We start from the raw sequence: 14,655 nt of genomic DNA, 5'->3' as shown, positions 1-14,655 counted from the left end.
TTACATCTAGAACGGAAGTTTTAGCCCGTAATAGCTTGCATGGTGAAAGAATGATCTAAGCTCTTTATTACTAAACAGAAGAGAGCTCAGTATGTAGCCAGAAATACTTTTGATCAGTTACAAAATCATCTGTCTATATAGCTGCATAAAATGCCGCTACCAGACTTATCCACACTAAAAATCGAAAATCACAGTCTTACTCCTTTAGCGTATTCCGTACCTCTCTGAACCTATAGGAATAATTTCTGGTTATTCTAATTCTGGATATGTGCTCTCTGGAAGATCCGTCACCTGTCGATCTGTCTGTTTGCAGTTCCTCACTCAGTTGATTGGCTTGAATGAATTCCTGCCAAACAGTGAGTTCATACAGATGGTGGGAGACATCATGTGCAACGATGACGCTTTCACCCAAGACATCTGCAGCAATATCATGTTCCTGATTGGCGGGTACAACCCTGATGAGATGAACACGGTAAGTTCCAGAACTCCACAAGGAGGAAATAAATATTTCTTCTGTTTAATTTTGTGTTTATTAGCTGTATACAAAAATATATCTCCGGAAACACACTTTTTTATTTCGAAAATCAGTATTCCAACTGTAACCAACGCAAATAGTTTGCAGCGAAATTGATATTTCAATGTGCACAGAACAAGACTTGCAAATTAATGCTGTGGTAAGAATGAAAAAAAAAAACATGCTTTCAGATGGTCGTTGATGGAGAGATAAGATTTTTCTGTAAGTTTCCAGCTCGCGATTCTGGTATCTGAAGGCCCCTGGTAACGATTAAACTTGATTGCCAAGTTCGCTATTGATTGTCCACAGCGCTGTCGAACAAGCGCGCCGACGCACCAACAAAAGTTGTCAAATTTAATCTCATTTTTGAAGCAACTGCCACGCTATGTGTATCGTGTCGCAAAATGTTCATACACGGTGTATGAAGAAACAAAACAAAAGAAAGGCTCTGGTCCAGGGAATGGCTGAAACTGAGGCATAAATATACCAATGAAAATCTGCTAGAGGAAATATTACAGTGAAAACTTGATGATTACACCAACTTTCCCCGTATGGACCTCCAAACTTTTAAAGACTTGTTAGAATTACTTCAGACTCACTTTGAAAAAGAAGACACAGTTATGCGAAAATCTGTTCACTTCTAATTGGTACTGTAATGAAAGTTCATTAAAATGCCACAAAGTGGGAACATTACATCGTCCGCGGAAGAATAGTGGAGCTACGGTCTTTTTGTTTCATTGCACTCCCGCACCTATGTTGTGCGTAGAATGTTCATTTTCTTCTTTACGTCTTCCTACCTAATATATGTATGCGGAAGAAGCACTACCTCTACCATTTTGGTAACTGCCAGTGCTCTTTTGTTTTTAACCTTGATCGTAGTTTCTACAATTGTGGAAACTCACGATACAGTGAGATAAATTATAAAAAGAACTCTTTCTCTCTATACATGGGCGGCATTGCATCAGCACAAACAACGTACGCCATATTGTCAGATCGACTATTAATCAAACACGTCAAATACAGCCGTACGCTGCCAAATATTAGACAAAACTAGTGAAGTTTGGGAAATTGTTTGCTCGGTTAGAGACGCCTTAAGAATTAGAGGCGCCAAAATAAGGAACATGCCAGAATAAACTTCCAACTATAATAAAACAATTTTTATGATAGAGCTTATTTTAAGAAAACAAACACATCACTTGTACAAACATCTTCATCCTTTTCAAGCAACTCATGCCCTATTGGTAGTAAGTTCTTTATACGAGAACGATAAAGTTCTTAATTACTGCACCTAAGGTTTATTGTAATAGCAGCCATGGTGTGCGCCCGTAATAAGGGAAACGAGTTTCTCTAAATTTATCGAAAAAACAAGAACCACTTGCTGCAAAGTGAAGGCTATAAAGAGATGTTACAGTGCTGTACATTTAAATTTCGTCCTAGATCCTTTGGAAAACGCAGTACAGCACATTGTTGTGTCTATTTATTTTAATTTTATTTTCGAAGGGATGCTATAAATGGCACATCTTCATAGAACACGTCACTACATTAAAAGAATAAAAATTAAGGGTAGTGACAACGATAGTAATTACAATAATAATGTCTGAACGAGGCGTTAAATTCAGCTTAATAATGATGAATAGAGAATGGCTCATTCTAAGGAACCATTTTGGCATTCATGTTTAGGGAAGTCTTGGAAAATCGAAATAAGAAAGACTGACATCAGTAGTGTACTAACCATAAGAAATTTTGAATGAAAAAATACACGTCACTTATGTAATATTTTCCAATATTTATTACTTTACAAATCGACTTTCGTCAGGTACTAAGATAAATATGTTTGGTTATAAGACTTTTTTCGAAATTAAAGATTTTAAAACAGTGAAACTTTAGATTAGCTAACATGCGTGACACATTAAATAATGAACTACTTGATAAAATACAGCAATTATTCCGAGAGGGAAAATAATTTGCACAATATGTGGCAAAATTTGGTGACATGTCCCAAGGGGATGATCGTACAAGATAATCTTCTCCTTAAAAGCCCCAGTGTTACAAATAGGTACAATATGACAAGTGAGATTAAGCAGGTCAAAGAAATAACTATAATTACGCAAACTAAAATTTTGTCAGGGCACGCCAAACAACAGGAACTGAAACAAAGGAAAAACAGTGCATATGAATAGGAGAGGTAATTTATAGAGTGGTCTGGTTGCAATGATTAACATTATAGCCGAAACTTCCTGGCAGATTAAAACTGTGTGCCAGACCGAGACTCTAACTCGGGACCTTTGCCTTTCGCGGGCAAGTGCTCTACCAACTTTATTTTTTTTTAAGAATATATTTTTCACAAACACTAAAGCACTTGCCCGCGAAAGGCAAAGGTCCCGAGTTCGAGTCTCGGTCTGGCGCACAGTTTTAATCTGCCAGGAAGTTTCATATCAGCGCACACTCCGCTGCAGAGTGAAAATAATCTCATTCTGGAAACATCCCCTAGGCTGTGGATAAGCCATGTCTCCGCAATATCCTCTCTTTCAGGAGTGCTAGTTCTGCAAGGTTCGCAGGAGAGCTTCTGTAAAGTTTGGAAGGTAGGAGACGAGGTACTGGCAGAAGTAAAGCTGTGAGAACGGGGTCTGAGTCGTCCTTGGGTAGCTCAGTTGGTAGAGCACTTGCCCGCGAAAGGCAAAGGTCCCGAGTTCGAGTCTCGGTCTGGCACACAGTTTTAATCTGCCAGGAAGTTTCATATCAGCGCACACTCCGCTGCAGTGTGAAAATCTCATTCTGGAAACATTATAGCCGTTAGAAGTGACGAATAAGAGTAGCACTGTCTCTGCTTACTCAGTACCAAATTTGGTCAAGTGGACATATCTTTGTTAATTCCTATTTTTTCAAGCTACTTCGTCTTCATTCCTTTGTGGTTGTGATGTAAGACTTCATGTAATATATTGTAGCTGTGGCTTTTAAGCAGGTGGTCTCAGAAGTAGACTCTCCTTTTGTAAGTTTTTTAACTGCTACGGTGTTCCTTGAAGGATGTGGATTGCCTTTCAGAGTAGCCTGTATAGAATTTGCCACGACTACAAATGATTCTGTGTATTCCAATGTTTCCCAGTTCCCACAGATGACAGAAGATTAACAACAAACATTTTCCTAACACAAAATTATTATGACGTGGAAATATTCTACCAAGAATGAACGGAATAGTCAATTAATGCAATCATAGGTAAGATATGTCCTAAATTTCATTGTTATTAGTAACAGGTAAAACTCATCTAAATGGACACTAGGTAAACTTTCAGGGAACAGGAGGTTGTCATGGGAGAAGAGTTTAATTTGGTGCTGTAAATGTGCAAGTTGTTACTCTTTCAGTTCTTGTCAATTACTTTTGAAAATATTTTGCTGCAGAGTTGCACAGGAAATTGTGATGTAAAATGATGGGTAGTGCGGCTGAGGTTTAGTTGTGTGTATGTTGCAGACGATGCTGCCTGTGCTGTTGGCTCACACACCAGCAGGCGCCTCTAGTAAACAGCTGGTTCACTACGGACAGGAGATCAAGAGCGGTGAGTATGTGACACTTGAGTCCTCCCAAACAGAAAATAGAGCACTGAGGTTACTGCTTCGGCTGTCTGTTGTGTGTGTGTGTGTGTGTGTGTGTGTGTGTGTGTGTGTGTGCATGCGTGTGTGTGTGTGTGTGTGTGTGTGTGGTTCAAATGGTTCAAATGGCTCTGAGCACTATGGGACTCAACTGCTGAGGTCATTAGTCCCCTAGAACTTAGAACTAGTTAAACCTAATTAACCTAAGGACATCACAAACATCCATGCCCGAGGCAGGATTCGAACCTGCGACCGTAGCGGTCTTGCGGTTCCAGACTGCAGCGCCTTTAACCGCACGGCCACTTCGGCCGGCTGTGTGTGTGTGTGTGTCTGCCTGTCTCTCTCTCTGTGTGTGTGTGTGTGTGTGTGAGAGAGAGAGAGAGAGAGAGAGAGAGAGAGAGAGGAGTGGAGGGAGAAAGAGATCTAGGGGGGGGGGAGGAGATTTGTCATTTGTGGCCTACAGCTCTGTTGATTCTGCGAAACCAAGTCCTTAGGATCGAGGTATTTGGAGAAGGAAGCACAAACTCAAATTAATGAAGGAAGAGGAAGGAAATCTGCCATATTATTTCTAAGTAATCATTCCAGCATTTGCCACGAGCGATTTTAGGGAATCGTGGAAAAACCTATATCTGGATGTTAGGACGGGGATTTGAAATTTGAACTGTCGTCCTCACGAATGCCAGTCTAGTGAGCTAATCACTGAGCCATCTCGTTCGGTCATAGGGTTCACGGAACTCTGTACTTCAAAACGGCACATGAAGAGAATCGACTAACTGCTGTAAAGTATAACAAGAGATAAACCAATAATGGAGTCGACGAAGAGTATTCTGGCACCGTACGCTTGGGCGGTGAGGAAAAGAGAGAAACAGAAACGGAGAGCCTTTTGAATGTGGTGTTGTAGAAAGTTGATAAAAGAGGACGTTTGAATAACAAAGAGCTTGACATCAGACCAGCAGGCGACGAAATAAGTGCAAGGAAATCTCTTACCTTATTTAGCTAAGGGATGTGCTTCAATGCAATCGTTTTTCATGCGAGGGTATATTTTGTTGAGAAAAAAACTAGCGAGTCCTATACTTCACAATAGGCCAATGTCGACGTAATTGCCATTTTCAAATGTGCCTTGTATTGTTACACTTTTGAAAGTAAGAAATATGACATGTTATATAGAGTCGGGTGCATTACTCATTTAATGACTGTGCTTAAAATAAAAAAAATAAAGCAAAAGTCATGAAAATCAGCTGCAACGAGTCTTACAGAAGTTCCTTAAAAACGACAAATTGGCAATTATATCAGATACGGACGTTGGATGTACGTACTACTCTCAGGTGAAGAGGTTGGCAAGGAGAGGAATTCGAGGCGAGACTGAAAAAGACACTACAGTATTTACGAAATATTTTCACAAAAGGTAGGCGAAAAGAGAAATACGTAAGAAAGCAGACCAGTACAACAAACGGAACACCCCCCAACAATTAGCAGAGAAAAAAGAATTGGTCGGGTGCTAGTAGGACTCGCGCACTGACGGCACCGTCTCATCATTAATTATTTATATAGACAGTTCATTAATGCTGGAAATCAAGAACCTCGACGGTTTTTTTCCTGTTATGATACTGGCAAGATATCAGTACGGGAATTCCAATACTTTCGAGACTGTTTTAATTTTCATTTTGAACCCGGATAACGAATGACAAAATAAATATTTTTTCGTGTGATATAACTACAGATAAACGTTTATGTGATTTCTTTATTTACTTGTACTATGAAATCTTGGTTCTTGCCAAAGTTCATGATTCTTGGTCAACGGAAAATATCCTATTGATTGTAATGAGTGACTTTGCGAGTGTCAAATTATGTAACATAAATGGCCGTATCTTCTGACTGCAATGACTTACCACAAGTTTAACTTTTTTTCATCACCAAACAACCATGGACCAACGTAAGTGACACAAATTTCAACTTGATAGATCTATCCGTTCCTGAGGAAAAGGGGCAGGCGGACGGACAGACAGATAACAAATGACAAATTTTGTTTTGTCTGATGTATGTATAGATTCGCAATTTCTGGAGTTTTACTGTAATTGTGCTGTGAAAACTTTTTTCTTGTCAAATTTGAGTATTCTGGGCCATCTGGAGATATCCTTTAGGTCTTCGTGAGCGAGTTTGCGAGTATCAAAATATGTGACGTAAATTGTAGTATCTTTTTACTGGATTGACTTAGAAGCTTACATATACGATGCCGCCTAGGGACCATAAACCTTAGTATGTGACAAAAGTTTCAGCTTGATACCTCTACCCGTTCCTGAGAAAAGGGGTCTTAACAGACCGACGGACAAATAGATAACAAACGGAAAAAAATGTTTTTCTTGTGCTGTAGTTACAAATTAACACCTTTTGGGTGTTTCCAATTAATTTTGGTGTGAAACCTTGCTTCTTCCAAAATTTCAGTATTCTAGGCCGGTGGGAAGTATCCTATAGGCTTTGACGAGTGCATTTTCCAGTATCAAAATATGTGACATAAATGGCCGTATATTTTGGTTGCACTGACTTGGAAGCTTTAATTTTTTAACCGCCAAGGGCCCGTACATCTTAGTATAATATACACTATGCGATGAAAAGTATGCGAACACCTGGCTGAAAATGACTTACAAGTGGCGCCCTCCACCGGTAATGCTGGAATTCAATATGGTGTTGGCCCACCCTTAGCCTTGATGACAGTTTCCACTCTCGCAGGCATACGTTCTATCAGGTGCTGGAAGGTTTCTTGGGGAATTGCAGCGCGTTCTTCACGGAGTGCTGCACTGAGGAGAGGTATCGATGTCGGTCGGTGAGACCTGGCACGAAGTCGGCAATCCAAAACATCCCAAAGATGTTCTATAGGATTCAGGCCAGCACTCTGTGCAGGCCAGTCCAATACAGAGATGTTATTGCTGTGCAACCACTCCGCCACAGGCCGTGCATTATGAACAGACGCTCGATTGTGTTGAAAGATGCGAATCGCCATTCCCGAATTGCTGTTCAACAGTGGGAAGCAAGAAGGTACTTAAAAGATCAATGTAGGTTTGTGCTGTGATAGTGCCACGCAAAACAACAAGGAGTGCAAGCCCCTCCATGAAAAACATGACCACACCAAAACACCATCGCCTCCAAATTTCACTGTTGGCACTACACACGCTGGCAGATGACGTTCACTGGGCATTCGGCATATCCACACCCTGCCATCGGATCGCCACATCGTGTACCGTGATTCGTCACTCCACACAACGCTTTTCCACCGTTTAATCGTCCAATGTTTGCGCTCCTTACATCAAGCGAGGCGTCGTTTGGCATTTACCGGCTTGATGTGTGGCTTATGAGCAGCCGCTCGACCATGAAATCCATGTTTTCTCACCTCGTTGCCAAACTGTCACAGTACTTGCAGGGGATCCTGATGCTGTTTGGAATTCCTGTGTGATGGTCTGGATAGATGTCTGCCTATTACACATTACGACCCTCTTCAACTGTCGGCTGTCTCTGTCAGTCAACAGACGATGTGGGCCTGTACGCTTTTGAGTTGTACGTGGCCCTTCATGTTTTCACTTCACTATCACATCGGAAACAGCGGACCTGTGGATGTTTAGGAGTGTGGAAATCTCGTGTACAGACGTATGACATGTTCGAAGTCCTTTAGTTCTACGGAGTGCCCCATTCTGGTCTGTCACGATGTCGAATGACTACTGAGGTCGCTGATATTGAGTACCTGGTGGTAGGCAGCACAATGCAGCTAATATGAAAAACGTATGTTTTTGGGTGTGTCCGGATACTTTTATCGCATAGTGTATAAACATCAACTTAATACTTCCACCCTCTCCTGACAAAAAGGGTTTTTAACAATCGGAGAGACAGACAGGAAGACAGAGAACAGAGTGTTCCTATATGGTTTCCGTTTTTACCGACCGAGGTGCAGAAGCCCCCCCCAAAAAAAAGGATAGATTGTGTGCGAATTAAAGCACCTGCACAAGCTAAAATGCGGTGATGGAGAGACGTCTGTAGGTTCATGAGTTATCACTCGTTCAAGCGCTCATTACCAGTTAGAACGTACCTTTCATCGAAGTGATAAATTTAAGCTAGGTGAGCAAAAGCCAAGTTTGTTCAGTTTGAGGAAGCCAAACGAACAACAAGTTTGGCGACACTGTCTCTGGCAGGCTGCTTGAATCTTCGCGTGCGATGGCCTGGCTGGGTAACTTCAACGCTAAGTAACTCGGAAACGACGCAATGTATCGAATTTTTTTCTGAACAATTATTTAACACCACAGCCTCCATTGCGATACCCTTCAAGCTTTCCAGACTGTTACCGACGATCCCGCGTATTGCTAAACGGCTAACCCGCTTCATGGGTTTCATGGTTCATGATGTACGGTCCCACTTGCAGGTTCACTACCTAACGGATCCTAGGGGCAACAAAAGTTTCAGGATTTCATGTAATTATTGACAGCATTTACAAATTCATATTGTTGTCATAATCTACTCATAAATATTCAAAATCATATGTTAAAGGTTTAACACAGTAAGACAAGTCTAAAATTTAGAAACAGTGTATACGTCTAGAATCAGTCTAGCTCGTGCTGTGGAAATAACCAGACTGTATTCATCCATTATTTGAAACTGAGAGCACTTAGGGACTTGCAACAAACTTTACACTTTATGAAACTTTTTCTCGCTGACATCCCCCACAGATAGCTGAAAGGAAAAAAAAATGTTTAGCCCTTACGACGTGTTTGCTGTTCGTGCAGCAAAACTGCCGCATCAGGCACGACGTTTTAGTTTATTGCTTCTTAACTACTGACTTTATTCGCACCACACCGTGCACACAGTAACCACATACGCAGGTGAATGTACCTGTAAGATTATAGTATTGTACATACTGACAGGACTTAGCGACGTCCAACAAATTGTAAACATAATTTCAAGCCTTGTTGTTGTTGTGTTCTTCAGTCCAGAGACTACTTTGATGCAGCTCTCCATGCTACTCCATCCAGTGCAAGCTTCTTCATCTCCGAGTAACTAATGCAACTTACGTACTTCTGAATCTGTTTAGTATATTAATCCCTTGTTCTCCCTCTACGATTTTTACCCTCCACGCTTCCCTCCAGTACCAAATTTGTGATCCCTTGATGTCTCAGAACGTGTCCTACCAACCGATCCCTTCTTCTAGTCAAGTTGTGCCACAAACTCCTCTTCTCCCCAATTCTATTCAATACCCCCCCCCCCCCCCATTAGTTATGTGATCTACCCAACTAATCTTCAGCATTCGTCTGTAGCACCACATTTCGAAAGCTTCTATTCTCTTCTTGTCCAAACTATTTATCGTACACGCTTCGCTTCCATACATGGCTGCACTCCATACAAATACTTTCAGAAACGACATCCTGACACTTAAATCTATACTCGATGTTAACAAATTTCTCTTCTTCAGAAACGCTTTCCTTGCCATTGCCAGTCTACATTTTATATCCTCTCTGCTTCGACCATAATCAGTTATTTTTCTTCCCAAATAGCAAAACTCCTTTACTACTTTAAGTGTCTCTTTCCCTAATGTAATTCCCTCAGCATCACCCGACTTAATTCGACTACATTCCACTATCCTCGTTTTGCCTTTGTTGATGTTCGTCTTATATTCTCCTTTCAGGACACTGTCCATTTCGTTCAACTGCTTTTCCAAGTCCTTTGCTGTCTCTGACAGAATTACAATGTCATCGGCTAACCTCAAAGTTTTTATTCCTTCTCCATTTATTTTAATTCCTACTGCGTATTTACCTTTTGCTTCCTTTACTGCTTGCTCAATATACAGATTGAATAACATCGGGGATATGCTACAACCCTGTCTCACTCCCTTCCCATCTACTGCTTCCCTTTCATGTCCCTCGACTCTTATAACTGCCATCTGGTTTCTGTACAAATTATAAATAGCCTTTCGCTCCCTGTATTTTACCCCTGCCACCTTCAGATTTTGAAAGAGAGTATTCCAGTCAACATTGTCAAAAGCTTTCTCTAAGTCTGCAAATGCTAGAAACGTAGGTTTGCCTTTCCTTAATCTCTTTTCTAAGATAAGTCGTAGGGTCAGTATTACCTCACGTGTTCCAATATTTCTACGGAATCCAAACTGATCTTCCCCAGGTCGGCTTCTACTAGTTTTTTCATTCGTCGGTAAAGAATTCGCGTTAGCATTTTGCAGCCGTACTTATTAATCTGATCGTTCGGTAATTTTCACATCTGTCAACACCTGCTTTCTTTGGGATTGGAATAACTATATTTTTCTTGAAATCTGAGGGTATTTCGCCTGTCTCATACATCTAGCTCACCAGATGGTAGAATTTTATCAGGACTGGCTCTCCTAAGGCTGTCAGTAATTCTAATGGAATGTTGTCTGCTCCCGGGGCCTTGTTTCGACTTAGGTCTTTCAGTGCTCTATCAAACTCTTCACGCAGTATCATATCTCCCATTTCATCTTTATCTACGTCCTCTTCCATTTCCATAATATTGTCCTCAAGTACATCGCCCTTGTATAGATCCTCTATATATTCCTTCCGCCTTTCTGTTTTCTCTTCTTTGCTTAGAACTGGTTTTCCATTTGAGCTCTTGATAGTCGTTCAGGTGGTTCTCTTGTCTCCAAAGGTCTCTTTAATTTTCCTGTAATCAGTATCTATCCTACCCCTAGTGATATATGCCTCTACATCCTTACTTTTGTCTTCTAGCCATCCCTGCTTAGCCATTTTGCACTTTCTGTCGATCTCGTTTTTGAGGCGTTTGTTTCCTTTTCGCCTGCTTCATTACTGCGTTTTTATACTTTCTCCTTTCATCAGTTAAATTCAGTATCTCTTCTGTTACCCAAGGATTTCTACTAGCCTTCTTCTTTTTACCTACTTGATCCTATGCTGCCTTCAGTGTTTCGTCTCTCAAAGCTACCCATTCTTGTTCTACCATATTTCTTTCCCCCATTCTTGTCAATTGTTCCCTAATACTCTCTCTGAAACGCTCTACAACCTCTGGTTCTTTCAGTTTATCCAGGTCCCATCTCCTTAAATTCCCACATTTTAGCAGTTTCTTCAGTTTTAATCTACAGTTCATAACCAATAGATTGTGGTCAGAGTCCACATAACCCCCTGGAAGTGTCTTACAATTTAAAACCTGGTTTCTAAATCCTTGTCTGAAACCTTCCAGTGTCTCATGCATTCTTCCATGTATACAACCTTCTCTCATGATTCTTAAACCAAGTGTTAGCTGTGATTAAATTATGCTCTGTGCAAAATTCTACCAGACGGCTTTCTCTTTCATTCCTTACCCCCAGCTCATATTCACCTACTACTGTTCCTCCTCTTCCTTTTCCTTCTATCGATTTCCAGTCCCCTATGACTATTAACCCCCCATGAGCCATGGACCTTGCCGTTGGTGGGGAGGCTTGCGTGCCTCAGCGATACAGATGGCCGTACCGTAGGTGCAACCACAACGGAGGGGTATCTGTTGAGAGGCCAGACAAACATGTGGTTCCTGAAGAGGGGCAGCAGCCTTTTCAGTCGTTGCAGGGGCAACAGTCTGGATGATTGACTGATCTGGCCTTGTAACATTAACCAAAACGGCCTTGCTGTGCTGGTACTGCGAACGGCTGAAAGCAAGGGGAAACTACAGCCGTAATTTTTCCCGAGGACATGCAGCTTTACTGTATGATTAAATGATGATGGCGTCCTCTTGCGTAAAATATTCCGGAGGTAAAATAGTCCCCCATTCGGATCTCCGGGCGGGGACTACTCAAGAGGACGTCGTTATAAGGAGAAAGAAAACTGGCATTCTACGGATCGGAGCGTGGAATCTCAGATCCCTTAATCGGGCAGGTAGGTTAGAAAATTTAAAAATGGAAATGGATAGGTTAAAGTTAGATATAGTGGGAATTAGTGAAGTTCGATGGCAGGAGGAACAAGACTTTTGGTCAGGTGATTACAGGGTTATAAATACAAAATCAAATAGGGGTAATGCAGGAGTAGGTTTAATAATGAATAAAAAAATGGGAGTGCGGGTTAGCTACTACAAACAGCATAGTGAACGCATTATTGTGGCCAAGATAGACACAAAGCCCATGCCTACTACAGTAGTACAAGTTTATATGCCAACTAGCTCTGCAGATGATGAAGAAATTGATGAAATGAATGACGAGATAAAAGAAATTATTCAGGTAGTGAAGGGAGACGAAAATTTAATAGTCATGGGTGACTGGAATTCGTCAGTAGGAAAAGGGAGAGAAGGAGACATAGTAGGTGAATATGGATTGGGGGGAGGAAATGAAAGAGGAAGCCGCCTTGTAGAATTTTGCACAGAGCATAACTTAATCATAGCTAACACTTGGTTCAAGAATCATGAAAGAAGGTTGTATACCTGGAAGAATCCTGGAGATACTAAAAGGTATCTGATAGATTATATAATGGTAAGACAGAGATTTAGGAACCGGGTTTTAAATTGTAAGACATTTCCAGGGGCAGATGTGGATTCTGACCACAATCTATTGGTTATGAACTGCAGATTGAAACTGAAGAAACTGCAAAAAGGTGGAAATTTAAGGAGATGGGACCTGGATAAACTGAAAGAACCAGAGGTTGTAGAGAGTTTCAGGGAGAGCATAAGGGAACAATTGACAGGAATGGGGGAAAGAAATACAGTAGAAGTAGAATGGGTAGCTCTGAGGGATGAAGTAGTGAAGGCAGCAGAGGATCAAGTAGGTAAAAAGACGAGGGCTAATAGAAATCCTTGGATAACAGAAGAAATATTGAATTTAATTGATGAAAGGAGAAAATATAAAAATGCAGTAAATGAAGCAGGCAAAAAGGAATACAAACGTCTCAAAAATGAAATCGACAGGAAGTGCAAAATGGCTAAGCAGGGATGGCTAGAGGACAAATGTAAGGATGTAGAGGCTTGTCTCACTAGGGGTAAGATAGATACTGCCCACAGGAAAATTAAAGAGACCTTTGGAGAGAAGAGAACCACTTGTATGAATATCGAGAGCTCAGATGGCAACCCAGTTCTAAGCAAAGAAGGGAAGGCAGAAAGGTGGAAGGAGTATATAGAGGGTTTATACAAGGGCGATGTACTTGAGGACAATATTATGGAAATGGAAGAGGATGTAGATGAAGATGAAATGGGAGATAAGATACTGCGTGAGGAGTTTGACAGAGCACTGAAAGACCTGAGTCGAAACAAGGCCCCGGGAGTAGACAACATTCCATTAGAACTACTGATGGCCTTGGGAGAGCCAGTCATGACAAAACTCTACCATCTGGTGAGCAAGATGTATGAGACAGGCGAAATACCCTCAGACTTCAAGAAGAATATAATATTTCCAATCCCAAAGAAAGCAGGTGTTGACAGATGTGAAAATTACCGAACTATCAGTTTAATAAGTCACAGCTGCAAAATGCTGACGCGAATTCTTTACAGACGAATGGAGGAACTGGTAGAAGCGGACCTCAGGGAAGATCAGTTTGGATTCCGTAGATATATTGGAACACGTGAGGCAATACTAACCTTACGACTTATCTTAGCATTTGTAGACTTAGAGAAAGCTTTTGACAACGTTAACTGGAATACTCTCTTTCAAATTCTTAAGGTGGCAGGGGTAGACTACAGGGAGCGAAAGGCTATTTACAATTTGTACAGAAACCAGATGGCAGTTATAAGAGTCGAGGGGCATGAAAGGGAAGCAGTGGTTGGGAAAGGAGTAAGACAGGGTTGTAGCCTCTCCCCGATGTTATTCAATCTGTATATTGAGCAAGCAGTAAAGGAAACAAAAGAAAAATTCGGAGTAGGTATTAAAATTCATGGAGAAGAAGTAAAAACTTTGAGGTTCGCCGATGACATTGTAATTCTGTCAGAGACAGCAAAGGACTTGGAAGAGCAGTTGAACGGGATGGACAGTGTCTTGAAAGGAGGATATAAGATGAACATCAACAAAAGCAAAACGAGGATAATGGAATGTAGTCAAATTAAATCGGGTGATGCTGAGGGGATTAGATTAGGAAATGAGACACTTAAAGTAGTAAAGGAGTTTTGCTATTTAGGGAGTAAAATAACTGATGATGGTCGAAGTAGAGAGGATATAAAATGTAGACTGGCAATGGCAAGGAAATAGTTTCTGAAGAAGAGAAATTTCTTAACATCGAGTATAGATTTAAGTGTCAGGAAGTCGTTTCTGAAAGTATTTGTATGGAGTGTAGCCATGTACGGAAGTGAAACATGGACGATAACCAGTTTGGACAAGAAGAGAATAGAAGCTTTCGAAATGTGGTGCTACAGAAGAATGCTGAAGATAAGGTGGGTAGATCACGGAACTAATGAGGAGGTATTGAATAGGATTGGGGAGAAGAGAAGTTTGTGGCACAACTTGACCAGAAGAAGGGATCGGTTGATAGGACATGTTTTGAGGCATCAAGGGATCACAAATTTAGCATTGGAGGGCAGCGTGGAGGGTAAAAATCGTAGAGGGAGACCAAGAGATCAATACACTAAGCAGATTCAGAAGGATGTAGGTTGCAGTA

The 14,655-nt window shown here is 41.1% G+C and overlaps 1 protein-coding gene across 1 annotated transcript in view; it reads left to right on the top strand.

The window, feature by feature from the left end:
* Window positions 1–14,655, top strand: part of LOC124622472 (lipase 3-like) — a 72,450-nt gene that overhangs the window by 32,016 nt on the left and 25,779 nt on the right. The window contains exons 5-6 of the mRNA XM_047148180.1: window positions 314–472; window positions 3,981–4,065. Of these exons, the coding sequence (XP_047004136.1) occupies window positions 314–472; window positions 3,981–4,065 (244 nt within the window). The remainder of the gene's footprint in view (window positions 1–313; window positions 473–3,980; window positions 4,066–14,655) is intronic.

Source organism: Schistocerca americana, chromosome 7 (genome assembly GCF_021461395.2).
Source record: "Schistocerca americana isolate TAMUIC-IGC-003095 chromosome 7, iqSchAmer2.1, whole genome shotgun sequence".
NCBI classification, from domain to species: domain Eukaryota; kingdom Metazoa; phylum Arthropoda; class Insecta; order Orthoptera; family Acrididae; genus Schistocerca; species Schistocerca americana.
This window is presented reverse-complemented; position numbering and strand designations above follow the sequence as displayed.